Source organism: Seriola lalandi, unplaced genomic scaffold (genome assembly GCF_002814215.2).
Source record: "Seriola lalandi dorsalis isolate HSWRI2012SDOR001 ecotype SW California unplaced genomic scaffold, Sedor1 jcf7180002054504, whole genome shotgun sequence".
Taxonomy (NCBI): Eukaryota; Metazoa; Chordata; class Actinopteri; order Carangiformes; family Carangidae; genus Seriola; species Seriola lalandi.
The window spans coordinates 665,054-687,145 of record NW_019525057.1 but is presented as its reverse complement, the minus strand read 5'-3'; the positions used below and the strand labels follow the sequence as shown (position 1 = coordinate 687,145).

At 42.1% G+C, this 22,092-nt stretch overlaps 1 protein-coding gene across 1 annotated transcript; it reads left to right on the top strand.

The window, feature by feature from the left end:
- Nucleotides 1-531: 531 nt before the first annotated feature.
- Nucleotides 532-12,991, top strand: fam180a (family with sequence similarity 180 member A). The gene is made up of 3 exons (XM_023413125.2): nucleotides 532-800; nucleotides 10,412-10,509; nucleotides 10,884-12,991. The coding sequence occupies exons 1-3, from the start codon at nucleotides 716-718 to the stop codon at nucleotides 11,211-11,213; spliced, it is 513 nt and encodes a 170-aa protein (XP_023268893.1). The 5' UTR covers nucleotides 532-715; the 3' UTR covers nucleotides 11,214-12,991.
- The last annotated feature ends 9,101 nt before the right edge of the window (nucleotides 12,992-22,092 follow it).

The following is a 22,092-nucleotide window of genomic DNA, read 5'->3' as shown; positions in this document are numbered from 1 at the left end:
TCTGATCTTCCGACGGCTCGTTTCTTGGCATAAATTAGACGCATTCTCATATCTTAGCATCTGACAAGCAGGAGACAGTGTTGTGTGATTATACAAATTATGGTGAACGGTGCCAAAATCAAACCAGAGTACAAAGAAACTGGAATTATCCTTTAAGCCGATAAAGACGCTTAATCAAGCCAGAAGAGACCGTTCGTCCGTTGTGCCAGCGCTGGTTTGGTTCTGGCTCATGAGATGCCGTTATGCTCAGTCAGTCAGTCAGGCAGTCAGTCAGTTGTTCAGAGGCCTAGTCATCCAGTCAGTTGTAGATTCACTGAAACAGTCAGCCAGTCAAGCAGTCAGCCAGTAGCTGTGAGAATAGTCCAGCCAAGAGGGCAGGCACTCAAATCCTGATGATTTCCAGATGAGAGCACAGACTGCTTGGCCTGAGACGAGAACACACACACACATAGAAAAAAAAAAGAGTGTGAGGGAGAGAGGAGGGAGGGAGGGAGGGAGGGAGGGAGCAGAAAAGATGAACACAGTGAATGAAGGAATGATCCTCCACATGAAAGTATTGCACGTGTGAGATGCTGACACTCGACCATCAGACTGTTTTCATCCACCTCTGCGATGTTCAATTCATGACTGTGACTGCGTCCCCCGGAGAGAGGCAGGGCCTGAAGAGAAGGGGAGTGTGTGTTGAGCAGTGTGAGTGGACCTGTTGTGTGTGAGGATGGTCAACATGACGCAGTGGTGGGCTTTACTCGCCGTCGTTTACCTGTCCATCTACCTGGCAGCCACTCAGCATCACAGGAAAGGTAGGTGGACCTGAACTCATCTGCTCCATTATGTCTCGATTTGCTTTCACACGCCACTGTATCAACATTATGTGAAAAGATGATTTTTGTACTTAAAATATCTTTTTTTTCTTTTCTTTTTTTGCATCCTCATTTAAAACATACAATCCAATTAGAAAAATGGAAGATAAACAATCATGACAGTTTAATCTTGGTGCTTCTGTGAAAGAATGTGTTTATCTTCCGGAGATATTGGGAACATTGCGACATAAAGGACATCAACGGATCATTTTCCAGTGAAAGGCCTGTTGTTACTGGATCCACTCACTGAGGAAATTCCTTTCTCAACACACTCGCATAGCTTCAATTTTTTTTTTTTTTTTTTTTGATGAATCACATGACGGCTAAAACCTACGACAGGAGCAGGGCCACTGTCAGGATTTTAGAAACACTGGGGTGACTAATAATATTGAGGAGACTGAAAGTTAAAGTGTAAAATGTTCTAATAATCTAAACACTGTCTCCACATTCAATTAATATTTAGTGTTCTAGTGGTATGTCCCATATTTCTACTACAAACTTGTTTGATTTTTAAAACATTTTTTTGGCCGCATTGGAGCAGTGGAACAAGCTATAAATAGATCTCATCTTAAAAACATACATCATTAGCATTCATTAGCAACATTAGCATCCTTATGGAGTCATGTTTCTGGCCAAATGATGGATTTAAGTCCAGCATTCCCCCTAACTGCTAGTAGAAATGATATCTCTTTAGCTGCTAAATGCTCGTGGTAGTGTGTGGTGCGTTTATAGATCTGCCTGCTGCAGCTGGACTCCGGGATTGACGAGAGCAGTGAGTTCCAAAACAGTTAAAAGCTGCAGGTAATAAAACCAAAACAAGTAGCTGGAGGATGCTAGAAAGCATCATAGAGCTGAGGGGAGCTGCTGAGTTAAGTAATAATTCTCTGGGTCATCACATGTATTTGTTTGACCCAGTGTTTATATAAGAATATCAATTAGTGCAGCTTTAATTTTTATTTTTTTTTAATTTGGTCCTTTTGACACCAGTGTAAAGGCACTGTTTCTGTTTTTTATTAGACTGTAAAAAGTCCCATTATATTTAAAATTTCATCTTCTTCTAAACTTCCAGTACAATGGAAAATTCTAATAATATATATAAGAACATATAATATACTGTATATGAATCAACATCCTGGTCACAGTATACAACAGAAAAATGATATGATGTCTCCATACCTTTAAAGCCGTGTTGCACTCCAACTATAAACCATTGAAAACTTCATGTCAATGTAACTGCCAGGGTCTGATAATCAGAAATAGTCACTTTGTGGTAGAAGGTGAAGCTCATGCAAAACTCACTGCTCCTCCTCTAGTCACCTGTGAAAAATACTCCCTGGAGGGCGACTGGGGACCCATAAAAATGACATTCAATGCATGTGACCTTTCTCCAACATCTCCAGTTATCACCAGTGTCCCCAGTATTCCAAAATATCCACAGTATCAAACCCTATCTCATCTTCCCCTGGCAATGCCAAGTACCTTTTATTACAGCTTAGCCGCTCATAGATTGGGCTCGCAGTGGGAGCGGCGATGGCGAGCTCTGTGTTTACATGGTAAATAGTGGATTTTGTATCTGAGTTGCGAGAATATTGTCGTTTGTTTGGATTTTGAAAATCATTTCGGAGGCAAATTGAAATGCTAAGCAGCAGTTGGGCCATTGCAGCGAAGATTTTATTCTCTCCTGTGTCCTTTTCGACCCTTTCTGCCATTCGCCGGAGGGATCCATTTTGCTTTTTGTTTTATTTTTGTTTGTCCCCCCCCCTTTCTCTCTCCCTCTCTCATCAAGACATCCCTCCAGCCAGGAGTACCATTTACCCCTCCTAATTAATGGATCTTTGTTGTTCCCTCATCTCCTTGCAAGCAGTTAGCGGGAGATTACAAGTTCCCTGCCTGTGCATAATGACACGGGGGGGAAGCCTGCACTGATTGTTTGGAGCATGGGAGGAGGGAGGGGAAACAAGACGGATGAACAGGCTTTGAGCGAGCAGCGGGGAGAGCTGCGATGTTGTGAAGAGGAATGTTTATATTAAATATTCAAACTGAAAATAAGAAAAAAGACCAATCAGATGAAAAATATTAATTGACTGTTTGTCTCCCTGCATTAACGTGTTAAAACTTTAATATGCAATACTTACAAATCCCCTTTTACTCTGCACATGGGAATACGTTGCAGGGACATTTGATGAGGATTTAATTTCATGCTACGACACCAACACTTCTTAGAGTTAAATAATGTTTTAATGTTCCTCATATTTCAAGAGCTGATCCTCGGAAGCAGAAAAACATCATGGAGAAAGATAGAAGACATACGCTGGGGACTGTCTCCGTCTACCTAGCTAACGCTGCATTCATGTCATATCAGGGTTACCATTACTCCCACTTTCCAACTTGTAAAAAGGGGTCGCGTCAGCATCCAAGTGGTAAAGGAATGATGAAAACGGATATATCGGATGCAGCTAAAGATATCTGGAAGTGTCTGCAAATCAAACAAACACGGACGCCTCATGTAAGCTGAAAACTGTGTCTCGAAATCAGATACTTCAGTCAGTGCACTCACATGTAGCACACCGTGCACACAGTACACTCACTGGCGCGGTGCGTGATACTACGTCGTGCACGCTCACTGGAAATGATGATTGCAACAGGTGCTAACTTAAAATTAACATTTTACTTTTCCTATTTTCCGGTGTGTCCTCCTTATATGGTCGCCGTTTTCACCAATATTAAAAATATATTGGTCTTCCCTCCCCTTCCGGTGCGTAGCCAAGATGGCTTCTGTTGAGGGTGAGATGTGTCCATCATTTTACACTTCATTTTTTGGACCATTTTGGGGGCACCATCCGGGTACTTATAGTGCACTGCAGTTTGCCAGTTTGTCAATGTGAACACACTCATGCACTCGGAATAGCAAGTGAGAGTGTGGAAGTACGTAAAATTCAAAGTGATTAAACCAACATGTAAAGGGTGCAGTGTCACAGGACCAGTTATAAAATGGTCTTGAACATTTCCCATCTCCACCATCTGTCCCACATGAACGTTTGACATCTGTTCTCTACTGGCTGTGTCAGAAGTCTGGCCCAAGTTTGCCAATAAAACGCAATGCGTTTTAGATTCAGATTCAGATTTATTCGTCATTCTAGCCACATACATAACGCGCACAGAGCCAAATGAAAAGACATCTCTCACGGGACGATGCTGCGAAACCAACCTGACATTAAAAAAAATATTTACCATAAACAAGTTCAAATATCCTGTTGACCAAGGTTAAAGACTGCATTAAAAAATATGCCCAGATGCAGCATCCATGGCCTGTAAAGTGTCTCCAGTTGTGGTCTGTGCATTCAACTTTACATTATTTCTTAGAGATGAGTATTCAGCTGCTTAATAGCCTGGGAAGAAGCTATTACACATCCTGGAGGTGTTGGCTTTGATGCTCTTACATCGCCTCCCGGGCGACCGGGGGAGGGGGGACAAACAATCCGTGGGCAGGGTGAGAAGAGTTCCTTTGATGATTCTCTCTGCTGTCCTCACACATCTTTTCCAGGGTCTTGCGACCGGCTGCATTACAGCTCCCGCACCAGATGATGCTGCAAGCTGCTCAGGACACGTTCAGCTGTGCCCCGGTAGACTGTAGTGAGGATGACGGGTGGTAAACCTTGCTTGCCTCAGCTTTCCTAGGAAATACAGCACAGACTTTAAGTATTCAGACACTTACAAATTTTTTGTTCTTCTGGCTCTGCACTTCAGCACATTCAATTTGAAGTAAAGTGCCATGTCTCGGCTTTAATTTGAGTAGGTTTACATCAGTGTGGAGGGAAATGAGGGACTGAGATATAACCCTTTTAACACACAGTGCTCAAACTGCAAGGGTATAAATAATTGGACACTTGGCTGCCGAACGTACTTTTGAGCAGCTGGGTGTCGTTTTCAATGTTAGTTCACGCACAAAATAGTTCACATGTGGCTTAGCGCTGACGACTGAGGTGGAGTTGATGCAAGAGAAGAAGATACTAATGAGGCTTAAAAAAAAAGAAAAAGCTAAACCCATATCTATCGGTGATATCAAAAGGTAGCCGGTTTGCCGAAATCAACAGTTGGATACATTGTGAGAAGGCGAATGAGTGAACTTAAAAACGTCAAACTGTTTTACGACTGCACAGCAAGTCAAGAATGCTCTCCAGGATGTAGGCGTGTGTGTTTTCTTGTCGACGATCTAGAGAAGACTAAATGACCAGCGTGCAAACCACTGGTGAGCCTCAACCACAACGAAAAGAGGTCCAGGCTGCAGTTTCACAAAAAAGAAACCAGTAGAGTTCTGGAACAAAGTTCTGTGGACTGACGAAACAAAAATCAACATCTGTCAAAATGATGGAAAGAGGAAAGTGAGGAGAAAAAATGAAAACAACTCATGACCCAAAGCCGCCACCTCATCCGTCAAACATTTCCGTTGTGGCCCGGGCATGTATGGCTGCCGATGGGACTGGCACACTGGCTTTTGTTGATGATTTCCCCCGCTGACAGAAGCAACAGGAGCGCTCCGTGTGTTCAGGTTCAGCCAAACGCATCCAAAACTCATCAGGTGGCATTTTAACATTCAGCCAAATGGGTTTTCTGGGGTCAAGGGGTGGTCTACCCCTGACTGACCGAGTCAGTCACCCGGTCTCAATCCAACCGAGCTGCAGTCCACTGGCTGAAGCCAAGACTGAAGGCAGAGGGACTGAAGGCAGAGAGACTGAAGGCAGAGAGACTGAAGGCAGAGGGACTGAAGGCAGAGAGACTGAAGGCAGAGGGACTGAAGGCAGAGGGACCGAAGGCAGAGAGACCTCGCAGCGAGCGAGAGCTGACGGTGGTGACTGCACTGAAGTCCTGGGAGAGGATCACCAGGGAACATACAAAGCATCTGGTGATGTCTGTGGGTTGAGGACCTCAGGCAGTCATTGGCTATAAAAGGATTTACCATTTAACTTCATGTGTATCTGTCCAATTACTTTTGGACCCTTAGGTTTTGTGCATTATGTGTTAAAAGGGTCTATACCTCCCACACAGTCCTTTCTTCATTCATGTAAACCTACTCAAATTGAAGCTGAGACTTTGCGCTTTAATGTAGTATCCACTGTTTTATTTCAAATTGAATGAAGACTGAAGAGCAAAATATGTGTCGCTGTAGCTGTACATCCTCTGCAGAGCTCTCAAAGTCAAAGACCAGGAGAGGGATCCGATGTTGCTCAGGCTGCCGATGGTGGAGCTGTTCATATGTATTAAAGAGCGATTAGCCCGCCCCCTCCTCACTTTTATTTGAGCATCTGGATTCTGAGTGGGAAATGCATGCTCCTTTAGCAAGCAGAGAAAGTATTTGGGAAATCTTAGTTTACTGCTCATTATAGAGTAAACTAGTGAGTGTCCATTACGGGGGGGGGCACTTAAACAAAGGAGTGGTTTCAGACACAGCTGCTAATTTTTCTCGTCTTTCCAGAGCCTGCTTTTGCCTCCCTTGCCCTATCATTGGCTCTTCTAACTCTGACCTCCATGCCCACCTGTGCACCTGTTTCCAATCCCTTCATCAACTCCTCACTTTATATATATATATATATATATATATATATATATATATATACCTGCCTCTTTCTCCTCAGTTCCCTGTGAGATTGTTTGTTGTGCGACTCAGCCTTACCAGCTCAATCGCTTTGTTCCTGCCAAGCCTGTTGCCGAACTGTAGTAAACTTTGCTTTCAGCTTACCTGCTCTGCCTCTTAGACATGCATTTGAGTCCTCTATAAATGTGAAAGATCCTTCGCAAAGCAGCCGAGCTTTATGAAGGTTAAAAGACAGCATTCCTCCTCCAAACCTATTCCAAACTGCTGCTGCTGCAGTTAGAAACATAAAACAGGCACTTTCCTGCGTGCCAAGGAGCTATTGTGTTACAGCAAACAATGACAGAGAGTGGTGGAAAACGGATTATTAATTTTATATGTAGACCAGCACTGGCTTGGCACCCGAGCTGTCATCTTTCTGCAGCTCCTCTATCCTTTTTAAACAGCATAATCCTTGTTCTAATGAGAACACTACCTTCCCTCAGGTGTGGTTTTGTTTACGCTGAGGACGCCCCACTGAAGCCGTACTCTGTAAATCCTAACTCGCTCACTCAACTTTAAAGTTGATTGGAAACGGCTTGCACACAAAACCTTAAGTTAATACAGCAGAGTAACATTGAAGTTATGGGTGCATCTCACACTGAAGAATGTATCACATGACCCTTGTCTGACTGGAAATTTATGTCAGTTCAAAACTTCCAAAAAGTTGTGCAGAGTCCTGAGCTGCCAGGTTGACTGATCCCAGGGTCAGTGGTAATGAGCTTGTGAAGTGATGTTCACAAATAACTTCATGGTTGTAAATCTATGTTTGTAATCCAGTGAAATAAATCTGCATGACAAAAATCAAATGTGTGCATGTGTAGAAAAGATTTATTTGTTCACAGAATTAAGAGAATATTGATTCACACTGTCTCTTATTTAGAAAAACAGAAACAAAAATAGTATTAAGTAACACTGCGACACTGCTGGACTTACCTCCAGGACAGGGCAGTTGATTTCTTCGTGCTAACAGGATATAAAAGCCTGGGTGAAGTTTCCGGCTCTGCTGAGGTCAGGGTTGTTTGGAGACTCCGAGCATTTGAGTAAAGATGGCGGCTTCTTCAGGAATCGGTGCCCAGGCTCTGGGGGTTATTTGACGTGGGGTTGTGAGAGGTCGGTATGTTTGTGCTCCCGGTTTAGAGAAGCCGAATGATGCTGCTGCTGTCGACGGGGGCCACCCTCAAAAAACGTGTTTTAGCCAATTTAAAAAATCCCCTTAGAAAAACCCAATAACAGTTCAAGTGGACACTTTATTTGACTCGCCTGTTTGAGTCAGGCAGCTAAGCGTGGATGTGCTTGTGCGTAGGAACGGTTGACAAAATGTAGTTCCAAAGGACCAGGGCCGTTTTTGACGGCAAGAAAACTATTCACACTCCACGAAACTGATGGTGTTAAACTCTCACTCTTACATCACCTTGTGTTTCTTTTTTCGGCACCATATTGGTAGATTCTACATTTACACCATCTAACTCACGAACCGTTCACTCACTGGGGGAGAGGCTGCATTACGCACGTGCATCACCGTTGCCAGTTTTGGATCAATTAAATGTGATGATCCTCGTTTGTCGCTGCGGGGGACGGTGGACTCCTGACCTCAGCTTTTTCAAAAAAAAAAAAAAATCCTGGCTGTGGCCCCGCTCAGATGGGGCCGGGTTGATGAGGTGAAAGGTTTGAGATAATATACAGAGGATTACACAGATGTACCAAATTAGTTGGCTTCATTATTGTAACACAGGAACACTGAGCTGCAGATTTTCTTTACATCCTGAATTGCAGCTGGACTGCGAGAGCGAAGCCGGGCAGCTGAGACTGGCAGTCGCCCAAGCAGGAGGCAGGTACATGGGGGAGATCAGCCAGTGCATGTGGCTTTGGCTGGCCTCTCAAACGCTATAAAGCTAAAATGTATCTGGCCAGCGAGGCTGTGGGCAGCGGGGCTGATCATTTGGCGAGGCAGCGCTCCGTAGATGCCGCTGTAGGATAGAGGGAGGATTGGATCCAAATTCAGATGAAGCCCAGTGTTTATATTATATACCTCATTAAGATCTGTGTGTGTGTGTGTGTGTGTGTGTGTGTGTGAGAGAGAGAGATCTGTGTGTGCCGAGCCAAGCACTGGATGGTAACAGAATATGTGAAGCAGTGGAAAAAGGGAGCGAGATGTCTGGAGAAGCTCAGAGGAAGTTTTACCTTACTCCATTATGCTGTGAATCCCCTCTCAAGCTCTAATCAAATTTGCTTTTCACTTCACTCTCCTGAAGCGGTGCCACCAAATTGCTCTTGGAGTCTCAGACAACAGAGGAAATCATCATAATGTTTATATTTAAAAGAGTCTGGGCAGCAGTGGCAGTATGACAGGGGGAAATGTGGATGGGGTTACTCTTCATAATTGTGTGACCCTCCCCTTTTCTTTCCTTTTAGCCATGTTTTACACTTGACCTCCAGAAGATTTTCCGTTACCAGTGTGAATATCTGCTCACTATCATGCAGAGCTGTTATGGAAAAATGAGAACGCATGGTGTTGTTAGATCCAGGCTAACGTTCATAAATCATTCTTTTGACACAGCTTAGTCCCTCCGATTTCATTTCCAATTTAGCCTTTATCTTTCTTTTGCATTTTTAAGCCTGTGTACTAAAACATAAGTTAAAGCTACAGTTTGATTGTTTTTTACCTGCTTCTTGTCTGAAGAAATTCTCACTTTCTTCTTTGTCTGAAGTGTTGTTTACAGGGTTTTCTGTAGTTCCTCATGAACTGAAAGCACAGAATTTCAATGAGTTTAAGGGAACGTGCTGCTGGATTCAAGGCGTCTGCTGGATGATCCTTTAAGTAAAAAGTCCTTGGGTGAAACTAAACTATACATTAAAGCTGCGCTAAACTTTCTTTTTTTTTAATTAACAATGGTTCAAATGACGAATATCTAACATACTGATGAACCCACAGAGAATTAAAACCCAAGTCTGCAGTTCCGTTTCTAATCTACGGAGTGTTTTTAGTGTCTTTAAGCTAATTGTTTTGGTTTTTATGGCCCGTGCATTGGTTTACTCTCGCTGCTTTAATGAACCTCATTTCCAGACGCAGCGGGCAGATGTTTGCAGGAAGAAATCAGGAGTTGTTGGAGCGCACAACAGAGCTAATGGAAGAGTGAACATTGGACTTAGGTCATCAGAAACATGATTCCAAATGAATGCAAATGTTGCTGTGTGTGTGTGTGTGTGTATGTGTGTGTGTGTGTAGTAACTGCTTGCTAACACATTCACCACAGCAACTTTATATGGAAATAATATGTCAGTGTTGTGTTTACAGCCCCCAAAAGAGGGCTTTAAGGTTCAGCTACTAGAGAAGTGCACTGATTTTCTTTCCTCTGAAATGTAAAAAAATTAAGATACAAAAAAAAACAACAACAATACACTAAACTGCCACGACCTTAAAATTGTACTTTAGCACAGTATTTGAATAAATGTACTTAGTTACTTTCCACCTCTGGATAAGAGGCATGTGACCATGTGGAATTGCCTCTGCTTATCACCTCCAGTAAAATATGAATTTCATGGTGTTTTTTTTTTATCATAGAGATGAGGAAGCAGAGAGCGAGGGGTCTCATTCCCTATCTGGACACCTCTGATTAAGGGGTCCTGCTACACATTGGAACTTGCTTCTGGTATCTCTGGGTATCTCACCTCTGGATGCACCAGCCACTGCCACTTGTAAATATAGGAGCATCTGCGGCTCAGGTCGAAGACCAATTACCCTCTGCACAGCTGGAGCCAGATCCTCTCCCACCTCCACAATATTTCAGCAGTAATGAATCTGTGTTTACTTAACCTCTGGCCCACCCACACATCCAAGCCGCGTCGGATAATGTGGTGCCTAATTTCTGGAAGAGCAGGGGGATCCTCTAATCCGATTTCCTCTTCTCATGTGTTCTAGCGCTGTATCCATCTGCGTATAGAATAAAGCGTGGGACGTATTTGCTGATTAACCCCACGTTCCAGCGCTCGGTGGAGGACGTCAAGCTGCTTTTTGAGGTCAGTTTAGATCCTGTGGGTTGAGCGGAGTTCAAATGGTTCATGACAAGATGGTTCTCTACTGGAAACCAATTTAAATATGCTGGGAATGTGCTTAGAAACTGTCCAAATCACACAGTTTTGGTTCATATTAAACTGCTGAAAGCTCCTGGATAAAAAGGAAAATAGAGTTGAAAACACTGTCCCTGTTAATCATTAGCAGAAATATGTGTTTACCAAAGTCTTGCTGACAGTGAAGAAGACAACATTTATTAATATCTTATGATTCACGGGGTGAAGTAAATAGTTATTTGGTAGTTTGTATGTGTGTATATACATGTGTGTGTATATATATATAGATAGATAGATGGTGTTTTGGTGTTTCTGTCTCTCAGATCCTGCTGGCTGGGATGCAGATAGAAGGTGAACAACACTCCATGCTGATCCCAGATGAGGAGCTGGCCTCCCTGAGGAGCGTGGAGAAGCTGGAGGTCATCTGCGAGGACGTCCTGCCCAAGAGTCTCTCCGACATCCGCCGTCTGACGGCGGGGCTCGCCCAGCGCCAGCAGCCTCTGAGCTGGCAGGACTTCGAGAGGACGGTGCTGACGCTGGTGTACACCGCTCAGACGCTGGCTCGACTCAGCAGCCAGCAGCAGAGAGAGGCGTGGACGGACGCGGTGATCCAGCTGTTCAGGGCCGTTCAGAAGGATCTCAGGCCCTCTTGAGGAACAATCAGAAGATGTCATTTTTAAAAAGATTTATATGTATATTATGTGCAATTATCCAATTAGCCCTTTTTAATGCATAGTCTATATACAGAATGTGCTGTAACACTAGGTGCTACATTATACTGCTTTCGGTATACAAGAAAGGAATGAAGTTTAAACCATGAGCTCTGCAAAAGCTAGTAACTTAAGATTTTCATGCACAAGAAAACTACATGCTTTACTGTTTTGAACTAACAGGAAATGATGCAGCGTATGAACTGGAATGCCACTTCAGAATAAACTCCCAAAGCTTTAATCCCTTTTTTTTTTATTTGTTTTCTGCAATCCACTTGAAATTCCCCTTTTTTTTAGCACCTGCTCCATTTCCTGTGTCTATTTTTAAAGCTACAGCAGATCTACATGCTTCCACTAATTTGATTGAATTGCCTTATTAATTGTACAGTTCCTCTTGGCTCCTGAAGGTGGGTTTGTTTTTCACTTTTATCTGATTGTAACTGTAACGCCGCGTGTTTGATCCCACTCATTTGTTTCAGCGTGTGGAAATTAGATTTAAAAAAAACAACAAAGTATCTGAGCTCCACTGAGCCACGTATTTTGTGTCATAGCTTCATTAATCAAGTGTGTCCCTTTGTCTTCTAATAAACTTCCACATGCTTGCAGTCTTACACAGGCAGGCACTTAACGCTGCAAGTGTAGTTTAGTTTGCATGCTGACTTTTGTAACTACACTGATCTTTGACCTACTTTTTTAAAAAAGGAAAAATATGCAGAATCAAACCATAAACAGCACATCAGGTTGCCAGCTCCACCCCGCCTGCGCTGCGCTGTGCTGTGCTGTGTTTGATGTCATCATGTACCTTTAGGCATTAAATGCTTTGCTCTGCTTAGAAAGAAATTTGCTCAGCTCATTTAGAGCCCTTTGAATGAAAACCATAGATTCGTACTTGAGAGTCTGTGTACATCAATACGTCTGATTGCTCAATTGAGTAAATTGTGAAATGTTTGATAGGTGTTTGCTTCACAGCCACCCAGTTCGCCACTCATGTTGGGAAATGGGTACTTGCCATAATAGGCTTTCGAGCAGTTCACTTATCTTGGAGGAGATAGAAAGTATATATCTGGTTTGTGTTGTTTTCCCTCCTTAAGTCAATTGGTTTCACATTTGCTCAGTATTTTTTGGTCCAATTCCATCTTTGTTGCTCACATCCACTTTTGGAAAGGCTTGATCTCCCGGTGTTTGTCATTTCCAGCAACCCCATGCATATCCCCCCCTCACAGCATTTAATTCCTTAAAATATATATGATGATCACAGTATTTTTTTTTGCTGGATTTTCAGTTCTCAGCACGTCAGCGTTCATCCGATGCCGGAGCTACTGGCGCTGACTCAGGAGGACTGATTGATGAGGAGGTGAGGACTTGTGGTGCAGGAATTTCCTTCCAAGACAGAGGAGGATAAGCCTTCGCTCCGTGCGCCGCTCTAACGATGATGATGATGAGTTTTGGGATGTTTCTGGCCACTACTTGACAGAGCGTAAAGAGGCCGAGATATTGAAGAAAACTGTGCAACTCAGGATTTTATTCCTGGTATTGAGTGTGACAGCACTGACTTTCATTATAGTATTCCCCACGCTTAAAAGCTCTGGGTTCCATGTATTACATTCTCAAATTGTGATGCCTCCTTAGTTTTGGATGGTATTGTTATTTACTTGTAGTGTGAAACTCAAGAAATGTCCTTGCAATCCTTGCATGAAAATACATTTCCACATAGTTACAAACTTGCTTCAAGTCATTTCATTTTTCTTTATGCTTATAGTCAATTTGCAAAATATTAGTGTCATTTTGTTAAGTTTTTTTTTTTTTTTAAATGACTCACTAATTAAATTGCGCTGCTTCTCCTTTATCTCCATCTCCTGCTCTGTGATCGTGGTGCAAGATTTAATATGAAAAAATGACGCTTGAACCTGGGCTGTTGACTTATCAGTGTCCTTCATGAAAGATGAGTCTCTAATATTTTATCCATTTAGTGCATTGTCCCTAAATGTCATGTAATAACCCCTCAGCAGCATAAAGCACGTTGAGAGAGCAGCACCAAGTGGCTGCAGACAGAACTGCTGTGTCAGGGTTCTCCATCTGGAAGTTCACGTCCTTAAAACCTGTGCAACCTCATCACCTAATATCATCTTTTTACAGTAATTAATTAACTGTAACAACTGCATCATCTCCAGATTAGGAAATAATATCATGTGGTGCAATTTAACCTGTCCTAACAAATAGATGAAGAGGTCAATTAAGTGACAATTGATACTGACTTTCAATGAAAATGATCAGTTTATCCCACAAGGCAAACTGATCATGAAAAATGCATGCATGTATTAAATGTATTTTCATTAATATCAAACAGTAGAGGTATTTCATAATAAGTCATTTGCCAGTGTAAATACAGGAAGCCAATAATATATATAAATTGTGGCAGCTGTTGTTATACATCCAGCCATATGGGCTTTTAGAAAATGAAAGCACCTGAATTATTTTATAACAAACAATAAAACATAAAATGGACTTCATTTTCATTCTTATCTTAGTAACATAACAAAGTCTTTCCTCTACAGGGAGAATATTAAACCTGCCTGTGTCCTGTAATCTACCTGAGCTGTTTCTACTATCTGTGTTTTTATGAAACAATATATTAGTAATTTATCTTTGCACCAGTCTCAACTTGTTTTAAACTTGTAAATATCATAGATTATCAGCTCAACATGCTCACTAGGTGGCAGCATTTCCAAACCCGACTCTCTGTTGGCTCCTCAGTCATGTTATGAGTCATGGTTTGTTATGGGTTTGTGCAGATAATGTGAAGAATAATGTCTCCAAAGGGACTTAAAGTAACAGTACAGCATGTAATCATAATAATCTGAGTCCACGTTGTGCATATGTGGGTGCTGTAAAACTTCATTAAGAGCTCTTGAACTCATTACAATATATTTGTTATGCTGACACGAAGAAGAGCAACAACGTGGCATTTGATTCCTTTTTTTCCTTCTCATTTCTGGGCTGTGTTTGTTTTTGAGGTGGTTTAATTGAAGCTGAATCCCGTCAACGCTGGAATGTGTCTCTCCTGGTGGAAATATTTCATGATGACCTCTCGCTGAACACCCAGTTGTTTTAACTGGAGCTTATCAGCTGCATATGCTTTTTTTCCCCCCACAGCTGTCAGACATCTTTTCAGGCTTCAAATCCCTCTCCACTGTCAGAAAGAGACGGATGAGACATCACAATGTGTCACCTATATACACGCTGTCTCTGCAGCAAATTAAACAACTCAATACCTTAACCATGTGGTTTATAATGGGCTGCACGGCAACCTGCCATAATGGATTTTTCCTCTGTGTTTCCGTCAGATGATTTGCAGTATAACTTGGCGCCTTCCCCGCAGATATTATGAGAAAATATTCAGGATCTCAATCTCGGGCATCAAACACAGCAGCCACACCATTAAAAACATTCCTCTGGCGAAAATCAGCAACAGCCCATACATGGCAGACTCTCTTCCTTTGAAGATCCTCTGACACGAAATGTTCGTGCGGAAAAATGTAGCTTTTATACGGAAACAAGGCCTTTTTTTTATTAGGGCAAATCACTGTCATTACAAGTAAGAATGAAACACAGAATGAAGGCTGTGACTCAAGAACTCCAGATGTAAGATCTGCAGTTTGGGAGGTGATTTATGAGGCTGCAGCCGCAAACAGGGTGAGGTCAGCATGTTACCCGTCAGTCAGTGTCATACCAGTGTCTTGAGTGGGTGATTTTGCAGTTTTCTTGCATTGCTAACAGTAGAATCGGGATTTAAATAATATTATCTTAAGGTTATGGATTTTGCATTATAGCAGTTCATCAGTTGAAACCACAACTCTAGAAACAAGTTATGGTCATTCTTGCAGCCCTGTTATTCTAATGTGGCTAATGTGGCGTGTATAATAGTAGCTGAGCCTAGCAGAGAGATGCTGCCAGCAGTGGGGATGGATGGATGGACAGAGGTGGGATGGGTTGTGAGGGAGTGGAATATCTCGCTGTGTCAGAGAGCCAATTACACAGTGCAGCTTGCTCAAAACAGCCTCCCGCTCTCTCCGGCCTCCAGGAATCAACACAGTATTTCACCAAAATATCACAACAGCTGGGAGACTGGGTCGGGACGAATCCCAAAAGCAAGTATGAAAAAGAAGAAAACAGTCTTGTGTGGACTGTTTTTGTCCTGCTACATCTGGAATCAGGATTCCAATTGTCAATGTTTTTTGTCAATATCTTGTTTATTTATCTCATTCAAATCAATTCTCACAATAATTCCAGGTCTGAGATCCTTTTCAAGCTTTCCCACCACATGAATTTGTTGGGAATAACGGAGTTTTTGATAAGCCGATGGGAGAAAGTTGGCAGGCCGTGGGACGCAGGATAATGCCCTCGTACCCTCGTACCCTCCCTAATGCTTATCGGACATTGTCATGAGGAGGTGCAGGATTCACATGGGAGTTGTGGTATGCTGTGTTCCGGCGCAGCTCCTGGGGTCTGTAATTTGATTTGGCTTGGTGCCGCTCAGCCACAGGTGGAGCGGCCTCTGGCGGTCCATGAGAGCCTGATAATGACCGTGTATGAGTGATTGATAACGCTGCTGTGTGTGGACGATGTCCTCGGTGAGATTATGTCAGTGTCTTATCTCAAAGACTCTGAAGATCTTTGTTCATTTAGAGCACATGATCATTCAATCAGTCAACATGAGGATGATTTTAAAACTGCACTTATCAGTATTTTCATTTATTTTCATTGACAATGGGTTAAATGACACGTGTGTAATATGAAAGTGGTAATTCATAGTGAAAAAACCCACAGAGAGTTTACATTAAATTCTGCAGTTGCCTCAGCTCTTCGTAGCCTTTTGGCCCCTTTTAGCTCATTATTTTGTTTTCATGTCCCGCAATTTACTGTTTTGGTGTTTTTGAAAATATACGTGTATGTATAAATGTACAGAAGCCGAGTAAAGCCATACTCGCAACTGTTTTGCAAACAGCATTGTACCCACTTGGCAGAGAGCCAGGACAGCAGTAAATTCACATTTTAACTCGTCACTGTTATAAGAAATGTTGGCCGTGACAAATGGCATTTTCCATCTCATGTTCCCCACATAGTTCTTTGACTTGTTATTTATTGAGGACATATAGGATTAACAGGCAAGTTAACGACAGAAAAATGACGACAGTTCATATTCTAACTGTGATGTGCTTCAGATGTGTTGTGTGTGTGTGTGTGTGTGTGTGTGTGTGTGTGTGTGTGTGTGTGTGTGTTGTCTAGCTGCAGATTCAGTCAAATATCCTCCTGTCAGGCTCAAATACAAGGCTTGCTAATGAAATGTAATGGCAGATGGGGACGAGAGTAAGATTTTAAATCACTGTAGTTCAAAGTTTCTTTGACCCCAACCACCCTGTAACTGAAAGACTGATGATGATCCTCAACACTGCATCATATAACCACTAAGCCATTTTATTCCTTATTCCTTGTAACAGAATCCTTGTGTGTTAGCCCCGTTGGCCACATTAACAGGCATGCTTTTGATATAAACCATCATATAAAGTTTCATAGCTCTCTAATATTCAGAATTGTGGGCTGCAGAAAATCCATAGCCAGAATTCCTCCTAATATAGCTCTGCAAATTTGCAAACTTATCCTTGCAGTGATTTCAGATCTAAGTGTGGGCCAAAGATAGACCCTGGCGGGACTCCGTGGAACCAGACCCTGCCTGTTTGAGTAATGAGTAAACAGCCAAGGCTTGAGAGCTGGACTCGTGGGTATAATCCGCCATGTAAACACAGTGAAACATTTGATTTCCTCTTTAGAAAACGAATGTTTGTTGATACTCGGCCTCGCTTCCGATGATCTCCATCATCAATGGTAAGTGATATAGCAACAGCAGGTGGCTGAGAGTCACACACTTGCCTGTAAATGAATTCAACTCAACACACCTCGGTTCTCTGGCACATTTCCCTGTTTAGACAAGAATTAATCATTAAGTGACTCTGAGGACCATCGGTCTGCCAGGTTTGTTTTAACTGTAGCCATCTTAGTTTGCTCATAATGGACACTGTGCTTCAGCATCGGCACACTCAGGAAACAAAGCGTCACAATGGGGAATAGCAGTGTTTGTTTCTCAAAGAGCAAATCTTGAAATGCAGCGTGTTTGCCTGTGTGTGTGTTTGTGTAAGGACTCCAGCTCTGGCCATATCAGCAGACACCGCCTGCCTGCCCCTTGATGTGTTTGGTGTCAAACTGACTGTGAAGAAGTGCAGGGGGCCCCTGGGAGTCGTAACCGTTAACTCACACTTTGCTTACACTCTCATTTCTCCACACAGTCTGATTTGTATATCATCTGTACACACTCTTGAGATGTAATAAAATGTGCTGGCAAACATCTCTGTCCTCACCTTGGAATTCAACTGCTAAGATACAGTTATTCTTTACTTCCACTACCTGCATCATCCAGACTCTCTTTTGTCGTTTTGTTTACCTCTATAGAAAAAGAAATATATGTTTATGAGATATAAATGATAAGAAAACAAAGACGACAGAGATTCATTGCCCTCCAGTTGCAGTTTACAACAGTCTGATTTGCAGAAACAGATGTGTGTAGTCACAAAGCGGCTCTGCAGATGCTTTCACTTTGGAAGTTGGACAGTAAAACTACGCTCACCACACAGCAGACTCTGTTCCAAACTCAAATCTACTGAACTTTTAACATCAGTGTCACAGCGAGTGAACGGGTGGGATCATTCTCCTAGAAGAGATCCATATTTGATGTTTAATGAGCTGAGGGATGATTTGCTTTGCTTGCGGGCACTCCTTTGTTAAAAAATAAACAAAAAAACACAAGCACGTGATAAAATTCCTCCAGCGTTATCGTCTCCCACAAAAGCCCTCCAACTTTACCGAGGAAATCCTTGTCTGGTTGACGTGCCAGGGCTGACCAGAGTCACATAGTAGGTTTTAAAGATCCTGCTGAGTCCAGAACGCACGAAATACCGGTAGATGCTTCTCATCTGCGTTTCATTGGCCAAGAATGCTTTACATATAATCAAACACAAAAACAACAAAACCATACTGCTTATATTAGCCGACTGAATAATCAACATAAATTTGATGGTTGGCTTTTAGCATTGACCTCAAAGAGTATGTACTTCATTTACATTCTTTTACAGTGAGCTTCAATATTGCTCATGGCTGGCTCTGTATGGCCAAGAGCAATGTTTTGAGAGCTATGCAAAAATGTGCAATCAATTCTGATACGCCAATACAGCTGCTATGGTATGTAAAATAATTGTGCAAGCAGGAACCGATCAAAGGTACCTTTTAATTGATCAACCTCTATAAAATATACCATAATCAATTTCAGCAAGTTAACATTTGACAGTGTGGATGTCTGGTTTACTTTTGGGACAAAGGTAAGCAAATATCTATCTATCTATCTATGTGATGTGTTCTCCTGAATGTGGACATACACCAAAGTGACCGCTCTCCTGCTGTAAGGACAGACCCACTTGTGGCAGACAGATGTCCAACCCAATCTAGTATTGAGACAAAGATGTCTGCGCCCCCCCAAGAACACAGGTTCATGCTGGCCTAATCAATCAAAGCCATGAATGGGAATTACCTGCAACTATTCCTGATCCTTCACTCAAGCTAATTAGCACTATTCATCTACTTGGGATGGAGACGGTCCCATGGCGCTCACAGGGTGGAACTAATTAAACATCTCGGCTCTATATGGCCCCTCGTCGCTGCCCTCCTCCTCTTTTACTTAAAGCCTGGGACACTCTCTGGGGGTTGGGTGGAGCAGTTCTTTTGGTCTGCAGACGTGTACTGGGTTTGATTATTGATCCGGACCTGAAGTCATCCCCCCGCTTGAATGTTTAGAAGTCTGTAGGGGGTCACCCTGCAGAGGTAATCAAGAAAATGGGGAATGACAGGTCACAGACCTCACTGTAATTGAATTGTTGCGAGGCAGACGAAACGACAAACAACTCAAAGTGATAAAGAGAGAGAGGACGAGCTGGTCAGAGTGAGCTGATGTTTCCGTACTTTAATGGTTTGTCTTCCATCGTCATGCAACGATTGATGCTGAATTTGAAAATTGAGGGGTTGATGGATGATGGAGCATTTTGTGGACATACGTTTGTCTGGGTATGCGTTTGTTTGTTCCTAAAAGATAAATGATCTGAACCTTTAATTTTGCCTCTTGTTCACATGTGTTTATAATCCTTGTGATGGCCTGATTGTTTGGCGTAATGAGCCTCTTCCTTATGACGAAGCACAGGCTGACCTTCGATACAGCAGCAGACCCCCTCCTCCCCAAATGAGAATGAAGTCATAGCTTTATCCTCCTTCTACAATATAATGTTCTCTCCATGCAATTCCAGTTTTAAGTTTATAAGGTATTACAGGTATTACACTCAGCAATGCGAGGGATTCGAATCAGAACTAATAAGAAAAGTGGAAAATTGGAGTTACGCTCAGTGGCTAAAAATGGTGCATTACCTTCTTGCTGCAGTACCACTCTGGCAGAGGAAACAAGCGAACTCCTGGCTGTAATGGAAAAAATAGTTACCACTCAAAAAGAAACAGTAGATCCTGCTGCTGGATCTATCAATTTCCCAGAAGATAGTGTGTGACTTTTTGAAAGCACTATAAATTACCTTACATCAGAACTGAGATTCTTCTTTCTTATCTAAACTGATAGTATATGACTGAAAAAAGGGAACAGGCTTGGCAATGTTTCAGTTTTTGAGGTTATTTAAAAGCACTGCCCAGTTCCAGCAAGCCAAGCAGTGACGATAATTAAAGGCAGCAGTTACTCAGATGACACTGTCTTACTACTAATCCTGAGCATATTGATTAAACCGTCTGAGCCTCCGTCATTGTGTCACTCAGGGTTTGATTGGACTGGCCTTTAGAGGCCTGCAGACTGAAATGAAGGCACAAATAAATAACACGCACTGAAGCAAGCAGCCACGTTAATAAAGACTGTCAGCCACCTGCATGACTTCATTCAGCTCAGACGGCACATCCTATAGTTTATGTTGCCTTCCTGACATCACTCCAGCTCCCGAAAGGTAAGAAAGGCAGGTGAGACAGAAAATAAAAAGCTGCATGGATTGTTTTGTTTTTTTCTTTAACAAGCTGAAAACACAACTTCTCAGTCAGTAACAGATAACAGATTTCAACAACACTCAGAGTCTACAGCCATGCTAGCACCTTTATTCTTAGGCACAGCGGAGCTTTGAGCCAAATGCTAACATATGCATGCTAAAATGCTAACAGTGACAATGTTAACATACTGGTGTTTAGCAGATGTAGTGTTTATCATGTTCACCATCTTAGATTAGCATGTTAGCATACTAAAAACTGCTAATTTGCACTCAGTAGACTTGTTGTTTCGCAGATATTTGGTCATTAACCAAAGTATTGGACAAACAGAAACTGGCACTGGATGAAAAGTCAGGGGATCACCAAAGTTATTGCAGTTCATTGTGAGAGTGACGTGAATGTGTGTCCTGAAATTCATCCAATAGTCATTGAGACATTTCCCTGATTTAAAGACAAATTTCAACCTCATGGTGTCACTGGAGGAAAAGTCAGAGGATCACCAGAGTCATGAGGATTCATCCTCTAGGGAGCACAAATGTCTGTACAAAATTTCATCCATCCAATAGTTATTGAGATGTTTCACTCCGGATGTGGTGGACCTACCAACCAAGTGACATTGCAGTACCAAGAGCGATGTAGTGCATCCACAAGTTAATTGATTTTTGGCCACATGGAGGCACCGGAACAAGATCAAACATCTTTTTTTTTTTGGCAAATGTGTTACCAAACACTCGCCCACATATACTGTACACTTTACACACTTTAAACCAAGGAACAGATATCAAACAGGTCAACCCAAGAAGAAATTAAATGAACAAAGCACAGCGCATTTTCAATTTGCGATCTCACTTTAAGCAAATGTTACGTTTCAGCACTTTCAGCTAATGCAGTGTCTGCAGGGTGTATATGTAACTGCTCACTGTTAAAAACATCATCCATCAAGATGAGTAACAGCAGGGCCAATCGTGGCTCTTTAAAATGAATTAAAGCTAATTGAATTCTACTCCGCCGATGACAGAACGCTTTCAGACGTTGATTTATCTTATGATTAGTCATGCTCGTCAGTTGACCCCCGACCTCAGGAAGCATATAAAACAGCAAGGAAGTTTACACAAGCCCCAATTTATAAGTGATGGGTGACACAGGGCCAATATACCCTCCCTGTTTCTGCCATCCAGGCACTCTAATCTGATAAATGGGCCTTTGTTTCACATGAATTTATACATTGTGTGCACGTAGCTCTCCGTAATACATAGACATGTATGCTGAGTCTATCTATTTATTCAGTAGTTATTGAGTATATGACATTAATAATCATGTGAACCCATAAAAAGTGATCTATTTTTCCCAGCTGGTAAATTTCACGTTCTTGTTATCTAGAAATGGAATTTGTTGTTGAAAATAATTTCTGAGATTAATAAAGAGGAAAAGCAAAACTAAAATATTATTATACTGTGGAAAACAAGCCACAATCTTTGGAAGGATAGTGTATCTGGCAACATATTGTGTTTAGAGTGAAGCCTCATTGTGCTTCCAGTGTAAAAACAGCTGTATGAGATCAGCTTTTATGCAGTAATGATACAGATAACACATTGTTAAATTCAACATCTGCTGCATACAAAACTGTCTTCCACCCATCCTTAAAGCTGCAAAACAAGATATTAGCAGTTGATGGATTTGTGAGTGAAAGTGG

Excerpts from the sequence above, each read along its gene's own strand:
- fam180a (XM_023413125.2), top strand. The coding sequence starts at position 716 with ATGGTCAACATGACGCAGTGGTGGGCTTTACTCGCCGTCGTTTACCTG. Across the intron at positions 801-10,411 it reads CACTCAGCATCACAGGAAAG|CGCTGTATCCATCTGCGTAT; the intron begins GTAGGTGGACCT and ends CATGTGTTCTAG. Across the intron at positions 10,510-10,883 it reads ACGTCAAGCTGCTTTTTGAG|ATCCTGCTGGCTGGGATGCA; the intron begins GTCAGTTTAGAT and ends TCTGTCTCTCAG.